Source organism: Leopardus geoffroyi, chromosome A2, assembly GCF_018350155.1.
Source record: "Leopardus geoffroyi isolate Oge1 chromosome A2, O.geoffroyi_Oge1_pat1.0, whole genome shotgun sequence".
Lineage (NCBI taxonomy): Eukaryota > Metazoa > Chordata > Mammalia > Carnivora > Felidae > Leopardus > Leopardus geoffroyi.
In genome coordinates, this window is record NC_059331.1 from 162,458,168 (window position 1) to 162,480,224 (window position 22,057).

Sequence of the window (22,057 nt, forward strand, 5' to 3'; positions counted from 1 at the left end):
TTGACCTCCGAGTCATGAGTTTGAGCCCCACGTTGGGTGTAGGGACTACTTTGAAAAAAATACCTATTTTTTTAATGTTTATTTTTGAGAGACAGAGACAGCATGAGCGGGAGAGGGCAGAGAGAGAGGGAGGGAGACGCAGAAGCAGGCTCCAGGCTCTGTGCTGACGCGGGGCTCGAACCCACGAGCTGTGAGATCATGACCTGAGCCAAAGCCAGACACTCAACCGAGCCACTCAGGCGCCCCCAAAATCTTTAGAACTCTTTAGAAGCCCAGAGTGTATAGCTCTGAGAGGTCAGAGAGGGTGGAAATGGGACTCTTGAGATAGCAAGTTTAAGCTAGACCCCACTGAAAATGAGAAAACACACAAGGGGACGGTTCTCTTACCAGCAACGATCTGGGCACCATAACTGACTCTGATATCAGGATATTGGGTGTTGTTGGAAAGTAAGGTGAAAGAGGAAACTTCACCCCAGGGTCAAGATGAACCAGCCTATGCTTGTATTTTAGGGTATTGATCTCTGGTGGTTATCGTCAGGAAAACGTGTAATAAAAGCATCTTATCAGCCTGGGGCCCTGACGGCACCATTTGGGGGAGGCCGTGACTGGCTCTCCATCTGCCACCAACTTAGGGAGCCACTGTGGAGGGATATCTCTAAAAGTAAAAAAAAAAAAAAAAATATGTTTATTTTTGAGAGCGAGCAGGGGAGGAGCAGAGGGGGAGACACAGAATCTGAAGCAGCTCCAGGCTCTGAGCTGTCAGCACAAACCCAACACGGGGCTCAAGCTCATGAGAGCATGACCTGAGCGGAAGTCCTGAAGTCTAACACCTAACCGACTGAGCCAGCCGGGTGCCCCTCTAAAAGTAATTCTTGGGAAGAGGGATCTTGGGTGTGAGGATCTCCATCTCCCTGCCCACTCCACCCTGTGAGGCTTCCATAAGCCGCCTTCTATAAGAATCTTCTAGTGTGATGACTGTCCTAAAGGTCAAGAGGCTCTACTCAAACTTCTTTAGGTGTATTTTATTATTTTCATATTTACTTTTGAGAGAGAATGTGAGAGAGGGGGACAAAGGATCCAAAGCAGGCTCTGTGCTGAGGGCACCGAGTCCAATGTGGGGCTCAAACTCAGAAACCGTGAGATCATGACCTAAGCCAAAGTCGGACACTCAACCAACCAAACCACCCCGCTACCCCTGGGTGTGTTTTAAACCCACCTCATCCCTGACTGTAGTGATTTCTCTAGGTTTATTCTCTCCTGTTATAAAAGAAAACTATCTTTGATTAGTATCCCATTCAAGCTTCAAGGGAGCTCACTTCCATTCCAAGAATGGAAGTGAGAGCCAGTGTTGGTTACCCGAGCATCCCCCCAACTTCCATCCCTAGGGGGTCAATATCCTCTAACTATAAAATAGCTTAAGTCCCCATCCTACAAACGATGTCAAAACCAGCAGCCCCTGCCCCACATCTCAAGGATGTGGGACTGAGGAAAATTTCCTTTTTCTTCATTAGCCCACGCTTCCTGGATTCTCAAGTTCAAGTATGTCTGCCTTCATGCTGCTGTCTCCTCTCAGTTCTGCGTTAGCCCAGGCAGCTCCTTCCCCAGATAAGATCTTATGTTTAGTAGACTTTTATACTTTGGTGGTTACAGAGAGGGTCTCATCTCAGCCTAGCACAGCATATGGCCCAAAATTTAGACCTAAAATATCCACTATCTCTGTTCTTAAAAGACCTTGAACAATTTTCACCATCAGCAATTTCTCGGAATTCAATATCTCCCACTCTTGGTCTTGTGTCACCTGCCTCTCGGAGAAGTAGCTCTCCTCCTCCTTTGTGAGGCCCCTCACCCCTTCCCGGAGTATCCAAGGAATTCCCCAAATCCTAATTGATTAAGGAGAGCAATTTAGGTTTTTATTTTTAATTTTATGTATTTATTTTGAGAGAGAGAGAGAGAAAGAATCCTAAGCAGGCTCCCTGTTGACAGCATGGAGCCCGACACGGGGCTCGATCATGACCTGAGCCAAAATCAAGAGTCAGATGCTTAGCCGACAGAGCCACCTGGGCACCGCACCCCCTCCCCCCTTTGAGAGCAATTTAGTTTTTTGGTTTTTTAATGTTTACTTATTTTGAGAGAGCGTGTGAGCGAGTGGGGGAGGGACAGAGACAGAGGAGAGAATCCCAAGTAGGCTCTACACCATCAGCACAGAGCCCCACTCGGACCTCAACCCCATGAACCGTGAGATCATGACCTGAGCCGAAATCAAGAGTCAGTGGCCCAACCGACTGAGCCTCTTAGGCGCCCCAAGAGATAGCAATTTAGTTCTACCTTTCCTTACCTTCTGCCTTCCAAGCCATTTCCTGAGGCCTATTTTCCCACAATTAAAATGACCAGTAAAACTCTTTTGCAAAACAAAATGCTGTTTGCTCCCTAAGAGGGATTCGGCACCAGGTTTTAATCCATTTATGGGGTTTTGAATAGATTTTACATTAATAAATTCAAAATGGGTAAAAGGATATGCTTTAAAAAAAAAAAAAAACAGACAAAACACAACTCCTTGTCACCCAGTCATTCAGTTCCTCTACCTGAAGCAGACTAGTCGACTATGGAGAAAGGGGACATTTCTGGAAGGAAGCTGGAATCATTCACACACTCAAAGGTACAGTTGAACAACGAATCCTGCACGTAGACAAAAATGTATCTCTCGTCTCTAATCTTTTCTATGTGTTGGGATCATTCTTTCAAACCACTTACCCCCCAAAATGGGGGACAAGACTGTTCCTGACTCATATATTTATAACTTCACCAGAGAGGAAAATAACCTGTCCTCTCAGCTCCAGTTAGAAAGACCCCAGGGAAGAACTCTGACTGCTCCAGCTTAGGTCATATGGCCACCCTTGGCTCAATCACTGTGGCCAGGAGGCTAGGGTGCTATGATTGGACTTGAGTCAGGTGCTTCAGCAATCACTGTCAGCAGCCTGGGATTGTCCTGCAACAGGATGGCACTACCATTTCCAAGTACACATGGCTGGAGCCTAGGGAGGAGCCGTCCCCAAAGAGAAGAAGGTGCGTCTATGCCCAGAAGAAGAAGGGAAAAGTGCTAGACTGACAAAGTTAACAGATGTCCACTACATGTGGACACACTGTGTGTGTGTGTGTGTGTGTGTGTGTGCACATGTGTGTGTGTTAACTGTCCGCTGTGTCCGTACACACATATATGGGGGCCAGAGGGTGGCATGCAGTTGGAACCAAGATGTATTCATTCTAGAATTCTCCCTGACCTGGAAGCCTAGCGTGCTCCCCAGGAGGGTGTTTATGAGCGAGAAGGGGCACACAAGACATTGTCTCTGCCATCTAGAGACTTGTAGGATAGTAAGGGGAGCAGAATAGAAAGGGTCTCAACTAAGTGGAATAAAGCCACGGTCTATAACCTTTCTTGAGTAAAAAAAAAAAAAAAAAAAAAAGGGCATATACGCACATATATATGTTAATATGTAGGCTATAAATCATAAGCATGATAGAAAATTTAAAGAACAAGACATTTCTGAAACATTATCTCAATTTGTATTATAGGTGATTCAAAGGATACTTTTTTCTGTCACTAGAAATGAGGGGGTGGGTGAGATAATGTCTAAGGTCACCTTCAGCTCTGCATATTACATTCATATTTTACAGACGTAGAGATGAGTATACTAAGAGAGATGAATATACTAAGTATATTTTCAGACATAGAGGTGAATATACTAAGTATATTTTCTTGGTTCCTTTGGTACCACTGCCACCAATGAGAACAATTATGAGCCTTATTTAAACGTTTATTTAAAGGCCTGTGTCAAGATGTGAGTGTCATTGGGAAAGGACAAATAGGAAGCTTCTAGGAGACCAGAGAAGGTACCATTAACCTTGGTGAATTCATTGCAGCTCTAAGCTTGGACCCCGCCAAAGCACAAATGTACCAAACAGGTGAGAAATCACCTGTTACTGAATGCTTGCTATAGACCAGGCATTCAGCTATATCAACACTTTACTTACACACGTTATTCCTTTTAATGCCGTGAACAACCCTCAGGTGTGGTGTTTGTATTCCCAGTGGAAAGATACTAATTTGTGTCAGCCTTCCCTGCATGTGGTTGCCCAGTGGCTACATGGGAACCTGCCTCATCAGACTGCCCGGTGAACACAGCAGCAAAATAGAGAGTTCTAGAACTGAACCGCTTGGTGACCCCAGTATCCTATGTCCTGACATGTCTGTCTCCACAACCATGATCCATTTTTTTTCTGGGTCTAAGTTTTTGTTGGTCTGAGAAAGGAGGTCAGAGCCCAGACGTATGTCAACGGCTGACTAGTTTCCTCGGCTTGACCACCCTGTTGATCTGGTTAGCATGGATATCCTACCTTGTCTTGGAGGTGAGTTTATCTATTTCTATTCTCTGATTCACCATTCAGTAACCCAGAGATCTTTATGAGCACATCGGTGTGCAAGAAATGGCATGTACTGTGGAGGGACATTTTAGTGAGAGACATAATTACCATGTAAACCAATGACAAGATGAAGTTACTTCAGGTAGTGATAATGCTGCGAAAAAATTTGATCAGAGTATCAAGATTGTGTGTTGGGATGGGCTATGGGCAGGGTGGACCGAGAATGTCTCTCTAAGGAGGTAAAGTCTGAACTGAGCCCTGCATGCTAAGAAGGAGCCAGTTACGTGTGAACATAATTTTCTGTTGATCTTAAGAGTTTAGTTTTCTGGGGAAGAGCCTCAGGCCTATAATTCAAAGTGGAAGTCCATTGCCTGTCTCTATAGAGACAATGTGGTACAAATTAGGCCAGTATGGTTGCACTAGTGTTTTGTATCGGGTGATCAAATGGAAATGCAGTCGTGCTTTCCAAATCAAAATTCCAAAGACCTCAACTAACAGTAACATGTGGACTGGATTAAACACTTGAAATCAGGGCCATCTTGGATTTTCCATGGCATGTGATTACCATAGTTAATAGGATACAGTGAGTTGGCCTGGGCACCTTGACCCCACACTGTTGATGTGGAAAGTGTATTTCTAGTTTCTAGAAAATCAAATGACAGATGAACTAATGGAATAAAACCACTTGCCATTTGGGACCGTATCTCTTTTCCCCGACGAAATTACATACTCTTCCCTCAGAGCAAAGTCTGATTTGTATACATTTTTATATCCCTCAAAGCACCTGGCCCAGCGCTCGGCACGTAGAAGAGGCCCGCGTTCGCCTTAAATTCTGAACCTACCCTTGACTTGGAGGGACAGAGCCCTTCTAAGGTCGCACAGTCTGGGCCCAAGGGCCGAGCTGCTGTTCACCCTCCGGCCGCACGGAGGCGCCCTAGAAACCCCGCGCGGTGAGGACGAGCGGCGGGAGCAGCTCTTGGCGCCGGAGGGCCGAACTCCCACAATGCACCTTGTATCAACACGGCACTGGTGGCGGCTTCGAGGAGGGGCAGGGAGCGCCCAGGGGACCGGCACGCAGCCCGAGGGTTATCAGGCGGGGCCCGGGTGTTGAGGGGCGACTGGCAGCCATGGCGGAGTCGGAGCCTACTCGGGTAAGGGTCCTCCTGGCACCGACTGGCGGGCGCGTTCGGGATGGCGGAGCTGCTGGCCGGGGCGGGGCTTCGAGGTCCGGACTCCGGTGGGGCTGGGGGTCCGGGGGGCTCCCGGGCTGCTGCTGGCGAACGCCGACCTCCTCCCGCGACCCCCGGGCTCTGCCCTCCCCCCTCTCCGGCTCCTTCCGCGTCGGGCCGGAGCCCCAGCGCCACGCACCGTCGCCGAGAAACTTCTCCGAGGCTTGTTTCGTGTTCTTGGATTTGCGACCGTCCCCACACTTTTTCGTCATGCGCTTCCAGGCTGGAGAGGTGGCGCGCTTTGGAAACCCCGGGTCGCCATCTCTGCCAGCGAGCGCGCGTGGTGCCCCGGGACCCCAGGACTCACGGCCTCCCCGCATGTTCTCAGCTTGGTGTGTTTTGCTCGTTCTTTCTGTCACTCTCTCCTGCTGCAGACTTCTGTACTTGGGTCGCAGCCACAGGGTGAAATCAGGCCGGGCTTCCTCCCTTTGGGGACAGGTATTACCCCACAGTGTAGTTGCTGCTTTTGCCTGTGAAGCTCTCGGATCTCTCTCCCTTTCCCCGGTCCCCATTCGCCCCCATTCGTCCCCATTCAGGGGATGTCAAGACACGGAGCTTGGGGGTGAAGAAAATCCCGGTTACGGAGTCGGGAAACTGGGGAACTCAGCTCTCAAATACCCATTTGACTGATTTTAGGCAACTGTGTTTACACCCTGGGCCTCCCTTTCTTTGGCTAGAGATGGAGAGTTTAGGACTGGTTTCCTAGATGATCTCAGAGGAGCCTTCTAGCTCTGACATTTTCTTACTAGTGGTTAATTTGGTAACACAAGGAGGTTTGCTCTGGAAAGGACAGAGGGAATTAAATTAGTTTTTGACGAAGCATTTCTGGGTCTAGAAACACTTTCGGGATGATGTGAGATCTTTGTGAGAATTGGGAGCTAAGGAGAGCCTGTGGTGAAAAGTTTACCATGAGCAGGTTAAACTTGCTCCTTTTTGATTCTTGTAGAAGGTGGGTAAGAACTAGGAGGGAAAGGATTGGAAGAGGGAAAGGACTGGAAGACTCGGAGAAGGCAGTGTTTGCTTTCAAGAAGTTACAGTTGAATTGCAGAGACACAAATGTTTATAATATTTGCTTCCTCTGACCCTTTTCATCTCAGCTGTTGTAGTCAAAGACTTGGCTTTTCCTCAAGACCAAATTGGTACTAAAGTGGGGCAGGACGACAAGTTACTAACCTCCAGAGTACTTCTTTCTGACTCGTCAGTGTCAGGGCACCGTTCCGTGCGTGTCACCAACAGACCTTGTCAAAAGAGCCTTAAAAGATCCACCAAAATCCCATACCGCCCTTTAAATAACTTAAAGATCTGTCATTGTAGAATGTATTTAAATCGTTTCGTCTGTTCTTAGATATTACCGCTTCAGATGAGGATTCCGGACATTTCCTTTGACACTGACCAAGTAGGCACCCTGATGAAGACAGCTAGAAACAATGGGGGGGTGGTGTGTGTGTGTGGGGGGACACCACTTAAATATATCTGAAATGTAAGTTAATAAAGAATACTTGAAGCCCAAAGATGAGTTCTGAGGCCAACTTGGAGGGCATTTGCTAAACATTCATCTTTGGTGTTTATGGTCCCAAAGGACCTGAAAACCAGGAGACAAAACTTAAGGGGCGGGTGTGTGTGTGTGTCTAAGAAGCTTCCTGCCCCAAATCCTTAAAGTGGAGACTTCAAAGGGCAGCATTCAGCATGAACTGAACGTAAGCTCTTAACTCCCAGTATTACACAGAAAATTGTGTGAAACCTTGGTGCTGGGAGATAGATGCAAGATGTCCCTTGAGAATTTACGGTGACTCTGATATGGGTTTATTGCCTGAATTCATGCTACCTGGATGGTCTAAGAAACCTCAAGCCAAAAATGTAGTTTATATTTACTTAGTTATTATTTTAAGTAGACTCCATGCCCAGTGTGGGGCTTGAACTCAACTACCCTGAGATCAGGAGTTGCATGCTCTACTGACTGAGCCAACCAGGCATTCCACCCCACCCCACCTCCCAAGAATGTAGTTTAAAGTACTGCTGTGTATCAGAAATAAAACACAGATCTTCTCTGGAGGAATCTGCATTTGACTCAGACTTCAAATAATTCCCCTATATAAAATTATAGGAAAATTGAGTTAAAGAAAAAACACCCCACTACCAAACAAGCAATGAAAACTACAAGGAAAAGGCAGTAAAAATAATGGACAAAAGTAGACCTTCAAAGATTCTGGATATTGAAATTACATAAGAAAAACATATTAAGGGGTGCCTGGGTGGCTTAGTCAGTTAAGCGTCTGACTTCAGGTCATGATCTCAGGGTTTGTGAGTTCTAGCCCCACATCAGGCTCTCTGCCATCAGCTCAGAGCCAGCTTAGGATTCTATGTCCCTCCCCTCTCTCTGCCCCTCCTCCACTCTCTTGCACATCTTTTTTTTTTTTTTTTAAACTTTTTATTTATTTTTGAGACAGAGAGAGACAGAGCATGAGCAGGGGAGGGGCAGAGAGAGAGGGAGATACAGAATCTGAAGCAAGCTCCAGGCTCTGAGCTGTCAGCACAGAGCCCAACGCGGGGTCTGAACTCTCGGACTGTGAGATCATGACCTGAGCTGAAGTTGGACGCTTAACCGACTGAGCCACCCAGGCGCCCCTCTTGCACATCTTTTATATCTTTTGTGCTTTCTCTCTCAAAGTACGTTAAAAAAAAAAAAAAAAAAAAAACTGAAATTCCAGAAGGAAGGCGCATGCACACTTAACACTCTGCACTGGAAGCTATATTTGATAAATAGCTAATGACTGAGGCTATTTAGGACCAATGCAAACATTAATAAATACGTTAGAAACCCAGTGGATCCCAATCAGGATAAACAAAAAAATCTCTACCTAGACACATAATAGTGAAAGTAGAGAATACTAGACAGAATTCTTAAAAGCAGCTAGAGAAAAGAGATTACCTTCAAATGAAGTGTCACTAGAGTCATGGGGTCCGGCTTCTCAACAGCAACAATGGAAGCCAGACAAACTAGAATGATGTTAGTAAACTGGAAGAAAATAGCTGTGATCCCAGATTTTTATACTCCGTAAAAATCTTTTAAAGACAAGGGTAAAAAAAATATTTTCCGGGGGCGCCTGGGTGGCGCAGTCGGTTAAGCGTCCGACTTCAGCCAGGTCACGATCTCGCGGTCTGTGAGTTCGAGCCCCGCGTCAGGCTCTGGGCTGATGGCTCGGAGCCTGGAGCCTGGAGCCTGTTTCCGATTCTGTGTCTCCCTCTCTCTCTGCCCCTCCCCCGTTCATGCTGTGTCTCTCTCTGTCCCAAAAATAAATAAAACGTTGAAAAAAAAAATTAAAAAAAAAAAAAAAAATTTTCCGATGGGGGCGACTGGGTGGCTCAGTCAGTTGAGCGTCCAACTCTTGATTTTGCCTCAGGTCATGATCTCAAGGTGGGATTGAGCCATGCATTGGACTTCACACTGAGCATGGAGCCTGCTTGGAATTCTCTCTCTCTCTCTCTCTCTCTCTCTCTTAAAATTAAAATAGAAAAGTATTTTCAGACAAAACTGCCATGTTACTACCAATACATTCTCAGTAAAGGAAATTATAAAGGGTATACTTCAGGTAAAAGGAAAATCTTCCCAAATGCAAAGTCTGAAAATGTAAGAAAGTATGATGATCCATGTAAATGGGTAAATCTAAACAAATATTGACTAAATAAAACAATCTTTTGTGAGGTTAAAAACAAAGGCAAATTAAAATACATGGAAGCATTGATGTAAACTTAGAGATCAGAATTCAGTTATTCAAAAGCCTTTATAAGTATGCTTCCTGTAATATCTAAGATATTTGCTAAAAGACTAGAACGTGCCTGTAAAACCTGCAAGTTAGAAGGGAGAATAATAGGATAAGGAAAAAAAATCATCTACAAGAAAACAAAGACAATGAAAAGAGAAGAGAAACAGTACAAGGTAAAAATCAATAAAAATAGATCAACAGTTACAATAAATGTAAATGGACAAAATGTTCTAGTTAAAAGGCAATATTTGTCAGGATGAGAAAAAAAAATCCCACTATATAGTTTATAAGAGATACAACTAAAAGATAAAATTACAGGAATGGTTGAACATAAAAGAATTTGAGGGATGCCTGGGTGGCTTAGTCAGTTATGCATCTGACTTTGGCTCGGGTCATGATCTCACGGATCTTCAGCTCAGAGCCTGGAGCCTGCTTCAGATTCTGTGTCTCCCTCTCCCTCTGCCCCTACCTCACTCATGCTCTGTCTCTCTCTCTCTCAAGAGTAAATAAACATGGGGCGCCTGGGTGGCGCAGTCGGTTAAGCGTCCGACTTCAGCCAGGTCACGATCTCGCGGTCCGTGAGTTCGAGCCCTGCGTCGGGCTCTGGGCTGATGGCTCAGAGCCTGGAGCCTGTTTCCAATTCTGTGTCTCCCTCTCTCTCTGCCCCTCCCCCGTTCATGCTGTGTCTCTCTCTGTCCCAAAAATAAATAAACGTTGAAAAAAAAAAATTAAAAAAAAAAAAGAGTAAATAAACATAAAAAAAAAAAAAAAAAGAAAACATACCAAGCTAATATTAATCAAAAGAAAATTAGCTCAACTATATTAATATTCCTAGAGCTACAGGGGTACTACTACTTTTATAATGGTTAAGACTCAATTTACCAGCTTGATATGACATTTCTAATATTTTGTATCTAATTACATAGCCTCAAAATATGTAAAACAAAAGCTGACAGAACTACAAGGAAAATTCACTAGCATAGTAGAAGACTAACAAAACTTTAATTTTTATCAAGCAGAGAAAAAATTAGTAAGGCGTGGCACATCCAATAGAACTTTCTGAGATTATGGAAATACTCTGTTTTGCACTGTTAAATATAGTCACTGTTCATATAGTCATACACATATATATGGCTATTAAGCACTTGAAATGTAACTAGTATGGCTGAGGAACTGAATTTTTAATTGAGTTTCTGTTAATTTAGATTTAGATAGCTATGTGCTTCTAGTGGCTGTCGGACAGCACAGATAGAGATTTTTTTAGCCATATATCTGTCAATATATAATATCAATTAACAGGCATACCTCAATTAATTGAGCTTTGCTTTGTTGCACTTTGCAGATACTTTGTTTTTTTACGAATTGAAGGTTTGTGGCAACCCTATGTCAAGTCTCTCAGTGCCATTTTTCCAATACCATTTCCTGACTTCGTGTCTCTGGGTCACAATTTGGTAATTCTCACAATATTTTGAAGTTTTTCATTATTATTATGTTTGTTGTGAAGTTCTGTGCCTGGTAATTATGACTTGCTAAAAGTTCAGGTGATGGTTAGCATTGTTTTTTGCAATACGGTATTTTTTTTTTTAATATTATTTTTGAGAGAGCGCAAGCAAGAGAGGGGCAGAGAGATGAGGACACAGGATTCGAAGCAGGCTCTGTGCCGACAGCAGTGAGCCTGATGTGGGGCTCAAACTCATGAACCGTGAGATCACGACCTGAGCCAAAGTTGGACGCTTAACCAACTGAGCCACCCAGGCGCCCCAGTAAAGGAAACTTTTTACATGCACAAATAAGGAGACAATATTTGCAACACATATAGCATGGATAAAGATTAGTTTCCAGAATTTTCAGAGAAATTCTGAGATGGTAAGGAAGTCAGATAACCCAAAAGATAAATGGATAAAAGACTGAGCGAGTAGTTCACTGAAGAAATTTGAATGGCCATTAAACATTTAAAATATGCTTACCCTTAGTAATCAAGGAGAATGGAGATGGAAACCATGAGGACATGTCAATTCAGACCTATTAGGACAAAATACTAGTCTGACAGTAACACATAATTGGGGAACATCTAGAGTATGCACATACTATTGATAGGAGTGCAATTGAGACAACCACTGTATAAAACATTTGGCATATTTACTGAAGTTCAAGATGTTTACCCTATTAGCCGACAATTCCCTTCCTAGGACTATACCCTCAGGAAACTGGGCTGTGTCTGTTAGGAGCCATGCACAGTCTGGTTCATTGCAGCACTGTTTGTGATGACAAAGGTGGAGGACACGTCAGTAATGGGACGGAAAAGTAAATCGTGGTATCGGCACATTGTTATATAGAAGTGAAAATGAATTAATTACAGCCATCTGCAACAACAGGATATTCTTAGGAGTTGTGAAATAAGGATTCTATTTGTGTAAAGTCCTAAAATATGTAAAACTAAAGAGCATACATTGTTTTGGAAACAAACATTTGGTGAAAACATGGAACAGAAAATAGTGAAAAATCAAAATCAGGATAGTACTTGAGAGAGTCATACCGAGGACTTCAGAGGCTATATATCTGTAACTGAGTGGTAGTTACGTGATTTGTTGCCACTACATAAGATGTATAAGATCTTATGCATTAAGTAGTTTATTTAAACTATTCAGTATTTAAAAATCATGGTATCTCAGCGTTGGAAGTGACCTTAAATACTATTTAGTCCACCTTAATCAAATACCACTTTAGGATGTTATTTCATTATTTTGTACTTCAGTCAAGCAGATTGCATGTTCCTTAGCAAGGACTGTGTCTTATGCTTAATGGTGACGGGTTTCAGCCCATAGCTGCAGTCCCATTGTATGAGACTTGATCTCAGTATAATAGAACACTCGAGCAGGACTGCCCTGGAATATCCAGAAGTATGGGCAACATACGAGTACTGGTTGGTTGGTTGGTTGGTTTGTTTTTAATGCATATTTTCGAGAGAGAGAGAGAGAGAGAGTGTGAGAGGGGGAAGAGACGGACAGAGAGGGAGACACAGAATCCGAAGTGGTTCCAGGGTCTGAGCTGTCAGCACAGCCTGACATGGGGCTGGAACTCATGAACCACAAGATCATGACCTGAGCCGAAGTCAGATGCCTAACTGACAGCCACCCAGGCGCCCCAATAAGTGTACTTACTGTATTTTTCACTGCCATCAGGAATACTCTTAAATATGGAAGTTCTGTAAAAAATAAATTACAAAAAAATACATGTTTATTGTCGAAGTCAAACGATAGTTGACAAGGAAAGGTTAAAATCCCTCCCACTCATCTCCTTGAAGGTAAGTGGTGTTAACAGTTTATTGAGTATCTTTCAGACCTCCCTGTGTGCTGAAGCAAACATATACTTGTATATTTTCTCTTCTTTAGGAAAGTGGGATCATAATAAATATATTTCCCGGGGAGCCTGTGTGGCTCAGTGGGTTGAGCTTCTGACTCAGGTTCAGGTCATGATCTTGTGGTTCCTGGGTTTGAGCCCTGCATTGAACTCTCAGCTCTCAGCACAGAGCCCACTTCAGATCCTCTGTCCCTCCTCTCTCTGCCCCTCCCCTGCTTGCACTCTCTTTCAAAAATAAACATTAAAATAAGTCTCTTTCCCTAAAAGTTGGATTTTTAACCAGCAGTGTATGGTGAAAACTCTACTGAACCATACTCATAGATCTAACTCATTATTTAAAAAAATTTTTTTTCAATGTTTATTTTTGGTACAGAGCATGAGTGGGGGAGGGGCAGAGAGAGAGAGGGAGACAGAATCTGAAGCAGGCTTCAGGCTCCGAGCTGTTGAACAGAGCCTGACTTGGGGCTTGAACCTGTCAACTGCGAGATTATGACCTGAGCCGGAGTTGGAAGCTCAACCGACTGAGCCACCCAGGCGCCCCTAACTCATTATTTTTAAAGGTCCTGTTTGGCTGTGCCATAATTTATTTAACCATGAACAGACATCTGGATTATTTCCAGGCTTTGACTATTCCAAAGGATGTTACCAGTAATCTCTGTGTGGATGTCAGTAAATAATGCCATTTATTTTTGTAAGATGGATTCTGGTAAATGGGATTGCTAGGTGAGAGGGTTTTTAATGACTTTCATGAGATATTCTTCCCTGAAGTTTGTAGTAGTTTTCATTCCTTCTGGGAGTGTTATGAAAGTGCCAGTTTTATATCCTAGTCAGCTCTGAATGTAGCTCCTTATCCCTCTCTTTCAAGTTTGTCAGCCTGGTGGGTGAAATGCAGTTTTACTTGGTTATATTTGCACTCCTGACTGCTTCTTGACCACTTGCGTTTCTGCGCTCACAATTGCTTACTTTGCAGTTTTATTTTGGGGTTGTTATCTTTTCCTTCCAGTTCATACCCTGTTTACATATATTCTCTCCCTGTCTGTTTTTTTAGACTTTGTTTATGGCGTCTTTCATGGCAGCTAACATCTTCTCTCTTGGCGTTCTAAGTCGTGCTTACTGAGATACAATTTACATCTGGTAAAATTCGCTCTTCAGGCATACAGTTCAGTGAGTTTTGACAAATGTGTAGCTATCATCATGTTACCAAAATATAGAATATTTCCATCATCCCAGAAAGTGTTCCTTTGCATTCACTCTCCTTCTTCCCTCCAACCCCCTTACCCCCCACCCCCGCCCCAGCCCCTGGCTACCACTCATCTGTTTTCTGTCTCTGTCATTTTGCCTTTCCTGAATGTCATGTAAATGGAATAGAGTGGGTGGCATTTTGTGTCTGGCCTTTTTCACTTAGCATAATGATTTTGAGATCCATCCATGTTGTTACATATGTCAGTAGTTTGTTCCTTTTTATTGCTAATGTATGATTAATACGTTAATTATTAATATAGTAATAATGTATTAGTATTCTATCGTATGGTATATTAGTTCCCTAGGGCTGCTGTAACAAAGTACTGCAAGTTGGGGGGCTTAAACACCAGAGGTGTATCGTCTTCACAGTTCTGGGGGCTGGAAGTCTGAAATCAGGGCGTCCACCGAATTGGAGAATCGGATATTCCAGGCTTCTCTCATTGCTTCTGGTGCCCCAGGCATTTTCTTGGCTTGTGGCAATAGAACTCTGACCTCTGCCTCCACCGTCTTGTGGTTGTCTTCTCCCTGTGTGTGTCTTCACATCGTCTCCCCTAAGTGCACGTCTGTCTCTGCCCAAATTTCCCCTTTCATAAGGACGCCAAATCATATTTGATTAGAGCCCACCTAATGACCTCATGTAACTTGATTATCTCTGTAAATATTCTTATCCCAAGATAAGATCACATTCCAGGGCACCTGGATGGCTCGGTTGATGGAGCATGAGACTCTTGATCTCGCTGTTTGAGTTCGAGCCCCATGTTAGGTGTAGAGATTACTTAAAATAATAAAATCTTTAAAAAAAAAAATAGTTACACAGATAAGATCACATTCTGAGATACGGGTGGTTGGGACTTCTACATATCTGTTTGGGGAAACAAAATTCAACCCGTAACATAAGTATGGACCCTAGTTTGTTTATTGATTCACCTGGTCCGGAGACATTTGAATTGTTTCCATCTCAATAGATCGTTGCAAACAGAAGTAGCAGCTTGATTTAACCACTCTTTTCAGCCTTTTGTTATGTACAAGAGGAGAGGAATTACTCCTTTGCTCAGATCCTGACCCACCTGCCCGTCTGCCTGAAGTGCTCAGCAAGCTGCAGAAAGCTGGCGGCAGAAAGGCAAGAGGGGGCTCCACGAAGCTGGAGAGGAGCGAGTGAAAGTGAAAAGCAGAACATGTGATGAAATGAGTCTGTCCAAAAGCCTAGGATTTTGTTTTGTTTCATTTGTATCGATCTTTTAGGTTAAACTTTCATTTAAATCTTTTTTAGGGGCGATAGTTCAGCTTTTAACCCACATGTTCCATAATGAACTGAGTTGAGTAACTGGAGTAGGTCACTGCCAAGCGTATGTTTTGAGTTTGGGGCCCGTCGGTTGCATTTTGGCCCCTGTTTCTCCAGACCCTAAGTCCTGGCCCCAGCTGTTCTTCCAAAGATACTTCCTCTCAGTGTCTTGGTCTCAGTGGATGGAGAAGCAGCCTTGAACAAAGTGTATGCCATATAAAAGAACATGAGCCTCTGGGGGTTTCGGACTGAGATCACTTGCAGTGGTCCAATGGGGGGGGGGGAGGGGGGATAAGAGGGAGTGGTGGGAAGACTTCCCAGATGTTGGTTTCAGTCATGTCGAGCTTCAGCTGTAGTGATTTTCCTCCTGTTGGGGACAGATCATAAAAACGAGAAGCGTAAGGCAAATGTCAGTAGACTTCATCACGTCACGTCAGTGAACATATATGAAGGATTTAGGAGGTGTTACTGTGCTAACCGCTTGGGCACGAAGATAAAGGAGTTGAGTCCTGTAGGTCCTACTGGGGATTTGTGTCTTTGTTGGTCTTAGAGAATATGCTAAGAGTGAAAAACAGGTAACAAAATATTATGTACAATATAATTTCAACTTTGTGGAAAAATAGATAAGTTAAAAGATTAACAAAAACCTTACAGGGGCACCTGGGTGGCTCAGTCGGTTGAGCATCTGACTTTGGCTCAGGTCATGATCTCACCCCCCTGCTTCGGATTCTGTGTCTTCCTCTCTACCCTCCCCTGCTCATGCTCACTCTCTCTCTCTCTCTCTTCTCTCTCTCTCCCAAAAATAAATAAACAAACATTAAAAAAAAAAAACCTTACAGAAATACACCAAAATTCTAACAGCTTACTTCTGGATGGTGGTATTTTACATAATTTTTTTCCTTCTACTTTTCAGTATTTCCTTATTACAACGTACATGTATCATTTGCAGTATCAGAATGTAAAAGAGCATGCTTTAAAAAAACAAAAGTAGAGGGGCGCCTGGGTGGCGCAGTCGGTTAAGCGTCCGACTTCAGCCAGGTCACGATCTCGCGGTCCGTGAGTTCGAGCCCCGCGTCGGCTCTGGGCTGATGGCTCGGAGCCTGGAGCCTGTTTCCGATTCTGTGTCTCCCTCTCTCTCTGCCCCTCCCCCGTTCATGCTCTGTCTGTCTCTGTCCCAAAAATAAATAAACGTTGAAAAAAAAAAAAATAAAAAAATAAAAAAACAAAAGTAGAAACTAGGTAGCTCTAAACACTCTTGGACCCACTGGACCCATTGTTTCCTTTACGTGATGTTTGGAAACGACACTGACCCTGTGTCTGATTCTTCAGCACAGGAGGAAACGCCGCTCCACACCTTTGACTCCTTCCATGTTGCCCCCACAAGAGACAGAGAAAAGCTCCTATTTGCAAACCACAGAGATCTCACTGTGGACCGTGGTGGCCGCCCTTCAGGCCGTGGAGAAGAAGGTGGATGCCCAGGCCGCCCGGATACAGAGCCTGGAGGGGCGGACGGGCACCGCCGAGAAGAAGCTGGCGGACTGCGAGAAGACGGCCGCGGAGTTCGGGAACCAGCTGGAGGGCAAGTGGGCCGTGCTGGGGACCCTGCTGCAGGAGTACGGGCTGCTGCAGAGGCGGCTGGAGAACATGGAGAACCTGCTGAGAAACAGGAACTTCTGGGTGCTGAGGCTGCCTCCGGACAGCAAGGGGGAGGCCCCCAAGGTAGTCCCCTTGGGGATTAAGAATTAGGCTAGATGGGGAGTCCTGCCTTTTATTCTTTAAGATTCTGACTTGCTGGCTTTTCCTTCGTAGCCGTGGCTGGAGGCGCTCACTGCGCAGTGTTTGTGATTTCAGGTGCCCAGGTCACTTGAAAACGATGGAGGGTGCTTTTCGGAGCAGGAGTGGGAGAATCTGGAGGACTGGCAGAAGGAGCTTTACAGAAATGTGATGAAGAGCAACTACGAGGCCCTGGTCTCTCTGAGTAAGTAGCAGTTTCTCCCTGGAATTCTCTTTCAGCGTCTTACATCCCTGGCCAAGTAGCTTGTGACTCAGACCACACCTGTGATTCTAGTCGGCTTTGGCTCCTCTGTCGATCTGGGCCAGGTCGAGAAATGGGAATCTCCAGGTCCTCAGTTCTCGAAGACTTTTAGAAAGGTCTTGGTGTTGCATATTGTGTATTTCTTCTCTGCGGTCACGTAGTCCGTTCCTGACAATATTTACTAGTAGATAAGATGTCATATGCATTATAGTGTAGTGTGGCCAGGGCTCCTTATGCTGTTTTTAAAACTTAAACTGTTTTGGGGCGCCTGGGTGGCGCAGTTGGTTAAGCGTCCGACTTCAGCCAGGTCACGATCTCGCGGTCCGGGAGTTCGAGCCCCGCGTCAGGCTCTGGGCTGATGGCTCAGAGCCTGGAGCCTGTTTCCGATTCTGTGTCTTCTTCTCTCTCTGCCCCTCCCCCGTTCATGCTCTGTCTCTCTCTGTCCCAAAAATAAATAAAAAAACGTTGAAAAAAAAAAAAAAAAAACTTAAACTGTTTGACAAGAAATCCTTTGTTACCTAAGATGAGGCAGGCAGCACAGGCTAACCAAAACATTTTCTTGGCATTTGGCTGGACTTACATCCAATCACTGTGAGCTCAATGTCTATTTTGTGTTAATTATAAGTGCTGCTTAATAGATGTATATTTTTATATATAAAAGACTAGCTTTTACTTAGTAAGTAGATTTTGGTAAACAAAATCTTTTAAAACTGAAGTCCATGGGGGCCCCTGGGTGGCTCAGTCTGTTACGCGTCCAACTTCGCCTCAGGTCATGATCTCACAGCTGGGGAGTTGGAACCCCACATCCGGCTCTCTGCTGTCAGCCCAGAGCCCGCTTTGGATCCTCTGTCTTCCTCCCTCTCTCTGCTCTACCCGCCCCCACCCCCAGCTCTCTCTCTCAAAAATAAACATTTAAAAAAAAAAAAGAAAAGAATGTTGTATGAGTGTCTCCCTCTTTCTCTGCCCCTCCCCCACTAGGGCTCTTTCTCTCTCTCTCTCTCTCTCTCTCTCTCAAAAATAAATAAACATTAAAAAAAAAAAAACAACTGAGTTCCATGGAGGAATGTCAGAAAGACCAGTGTGTGGGGCGCCTTGGTGGCTTAGTCTGTAAGTATCCAACTTCGGCTCGAGTCATGATCTCATGGTTCGTGAGTTTTAGCCTTGCATCGGACTCTCTGCTTTTCTCCCAGGGCCCGCTTCAGATGCTGTCTTTCTCCGTCTCTATCCCTCCCCCACTTGCACTCTCTCTCTCTCTCAAAAATAAACATTAAAAAAAAAAAAAGCCAGCATGACTGGAGCAGAGAGGGAAGTAGCAAATGGGCCAGAGAAGGGACTGCTTGACCTCGGCTGTTATGTGTTCTAGTGGTAGGTTCCTCGGCTGTCCTAGCTGGGGATAATGGTGCCTGCCTTACCTTGCAGTATGTCAGCATGGTTGAAATTAGATACCCTGAAAGGAGGCAGCACTTGAAACCCTGTACAAGTGAGGGCAGGGTGGTGCTGGGGGAAGGGGAGCGGGCTCCAGAGGCTGAATACTTGAGCCATGGTAACGCATGAAGGAGCGTGGAAGGCAGCAGCAAACTGAATAGATCTTTCTAATCGTCTCTAATTTTCCAGTTGTCCCCAACTGCCAGGGGAAAGTGGCAAGAACGGTAGCCCTTTAATCTTTTCAGCCTTTAATATCAACCCTCTGGCAGTGGTCACCTTGTTCGTTGGCAACTGACCAGTGCCCAGTGAGCTTTTGCTCTCTCCTGGGCTCACACTGTGCCTATTCCAACCCAGAGGTTCTTGGCCCGCCAGAAGAAGAAGCGGAGTTGGGTACAGGGATGCTGGGTGACTTGGAGGAGGAAGGCCCTGGTGATGTCCACCCAGGTGAGTGGAACCAGAATATTCCATCCCTCTCCCTACTCCCTGCAGCCTGTAATGAGCTTTCCTACTGCTAAACTGCCAAACATTGTCAGCAACCTCATCTGGTATTACTTCTTTTAGATTCCTTGATGATTTTCATTAGTTCACCTGCTAAGGAGTCTTAACTCCTTACCGCTGTGAAGGTCTTGCGTTTCGTGACCATATCCTACCTCATGCCCGCTCTACTGTAAGAGTAGTGTACATAATAGTTCTAGTTAAAAGCCACTGAAGATTGAAGATAGGGTTGGTCAGATCTTAGGAGTTGGTCAGATCTGGGTGAGAGGCAGGCAGAGCATTTATAAGCCAGGTAATTTGGGGGGAATGTGCAGGAAGATTGGTGCTGGATACGTGAATATTGAAGCTTTAGGTTTAAGGGTTGTTTTTTTAATCATTCACATTATTTTAACACTCTTGAATTAGTACAGTTTTTATAGTGTATTTTGTCATTTTTCATAGAAATTGAATACAAATTTGTGGACAACCTTAGAGAACTATCATTTATAACACTGTTCTAGAAAAACAGTATTCAGATTTTTCTTCATGAATATAGGTTTAGTTTTTCAGGTCTTAGAACCCAGTCTCCTTCTCCTCCAAATTATCCTAATTCCCTTGATCCTGGGATGCTTTGATTTGAGCCCTTTTGAAATTCACGGATGTTTGTTTAGTTTTGAAGAAACCGAACGTGCTAGAATGTGATCTTTTTTGTTGATCTTCTTTCTCTTGGCAGCAGAAGGGGTTATGATCAAGCAGGAGATACAGTATACTCAGGAAGGCTCTGCGGATCTTCCTGGAGAATTCTCAGGCATTGCAGAAGAGCACGCTTTCCTGAGCCCAGAACATACTGAACTCTGGGGTGGTCAGGGTAGTTCTGTCTTCTTGGATCCAGGCCCTGGAGACACTAATCTGGAGGATCCCATCGAGGGCAGTAGAGACTCTGGCAGTGGCGGCACTCTGGGCTGCCCCCCGAAGCAGGAGCCTAGTAGGCAGGTACAGCTGGAACAGCAGTGTGGCCAGGGCGCAAAGCTGAAAAGGGATGCTTCTGGCCCTTATGAATGCTCCGAGTGCGAGGTCAGCTTCCGCTATAAGCAGCAGCTAGCCGCGCATCTGCACACCCACTCTGAGTCGGGCGTGGCCTCGGAGCCAGAGGAGAGCCTGAGACCCAGGCCACGACTTAAGCCCCAGTCCAAGAGGGCAAAGCTGCATCAGTGTGACGTGTGCATGCGGAGCTTCAGCTGCAGGGTGAGCCTGGTAATCCACCAGCGCTGCCACCTGCAGGACGGGCCCAGTGCTGGCCACTCTGTCCAGGAGAGGTTCTCGCCCAACAGCCTGGTTGCCCTGCCCGGCCACATCCCTTGGAGGAAAAGCCGGAGTTCCCTCCTCTGTGGTTACTGTGGCAAGAGCTTCAGCCACCCGTCTGATCTGGTGCGGCACCAGCGCATCCACACGGGCGAGCGGCCCTACAGCTGCTCAGAGTGTGAGAAGAGCTTTGTCCAGAAGCAGCACCTTCTGCAGCACCAGAAGATCCACCAGCGGGAGCGGGGCGGGCTGACCCTGCAGCCGGGAAGGCCCAACGGCCTGCTTTAAGGGTGCCGGCCCCTCGTCTGTCTGGGGGGCGAAGGGGCTGGCATCGGTCCCCCTGAAGAGACACCGTGCAGAGTCAGGGACTGACTTCTTCCTGAGGGGAGTCGCGTTGATTTGCCTTCCCTTGGCCAAGCACCAGGCCGAGCCCAGACACTGTGCTGAAAACTGTGGAGGAGGAGGAGTCGGGGGCCGCGCCTCTCCCTGCCGTCTCTACCCTGCTGTGGAGCTTGCTGTCTCGGGCACCTTCACGTCTCTGGTTTTCTCATCCGGGCGGATACTCGTGGGCTGGGGTTGGCCCTCTGACCCTGCAGGGACCGGTGGCTGCTTCTAGGGCCTGTCCCAGCATCTCAGGTCTTCCCGGGAGGTTGGGTCAGGTCAGTGGAGCGAGCAGGTGGGCGAAAGTGTTCTGGGAAGCATATAACCCTCTCTTTCTTCTTCTTTTGTAGTCTCTTTGTTAATAACAAGTAGAGGACATAATTTAAATGACTGCTTACTCTGTTCTGAAGAAACTTTTTTGGAATTAGATTTTAGTTGATTTAAAAAAAAATGCAGTCTGACCTTGTTTTCTAAATTTCCAGCATTGTAGAGGTTGTTCCTAACATGGGGACTGGGCCTACCCTCTAGGAGGGATTTGTTTATGGGGCTCTTCTAGCCCACCCACACTTAGTTAGGCCAGAGATCAGGGGGCAGAGTGCTGGGCTCCCTGTCGTGGGGGTCCTTGGCAGTCTCACAAGGGGCTACCTGAAGCCAGAGCAGCCAGAGGAGGAGAGCGGTAGGAGTAGACCCCCCAAAGCCCCTGCTGAGAACAGAGTCCCTCATGGAGCCAGGCGCTCACTGCTCGGGAACCCCGGTCTCTCACCGTAGTCTTCCTCTTCCCACCTGGTCCTCACTGGGTTCTGCAGCCGCCCAGGGTAGAAGACTCCTTCGTTCCTTATGGTTGTCTGACTTGTTCCGGTGGGTGTTGGAGTTTGTTCTTACTACACCAGTTGTTGAGATTGTGCAGATTACACATGTTCCAAATTAGTTCTGGGATTGACTGTTCCAGAGACGGCGGAGAAAAAGCGCAGAAATGCTTCTCAGGAGTGTTGAATGCTTGCCTCACTGTTGTCTGGGGAGATGGGAGTGGGCTTCTGGGTCCTATGTGAGTGTCCCCTTTGATGATTTGCAGTTGCCTAGAATAAAACTTGCTACTAGCAAAAAAAAAAAAAAAAAAAAATGCTCGCGTTGGATATTTTTCTCC

At 45.6% G+C, this 22,057-nt stretch overlaps 1 protein-coding gene across 1 annotated transcript; it reads left to right on the top strand.

The window, feature by feature from the left end:
- Window positions 1-5,399: 5,399 nt before the first annotated feature.
- Window positions 5,400-21,388, top strand: ZNF212 (zinc finger protein 212). The gene is made up of 5 exons (XM_045496062.1): window positions 5,400-5,570; window positions 16,626-17,015; window positions 17,148-17,274; window positions 19,111-19,200; window positions 19,964-21,388. Exons 1-5 carry the CDS (start codon window positions 5,547-5,549, stop codon window positions 20,818-20,820), a joined length of 1,488 nt encoding a protein of 495 aa, XP_045352018.1. The 5' UTR covers window positions 5,400-5,546; the 3' UTR covers window positions 20,821-21,388.
- Window positions 21,389-22,057: the final 669 nt, after the last annotated feature.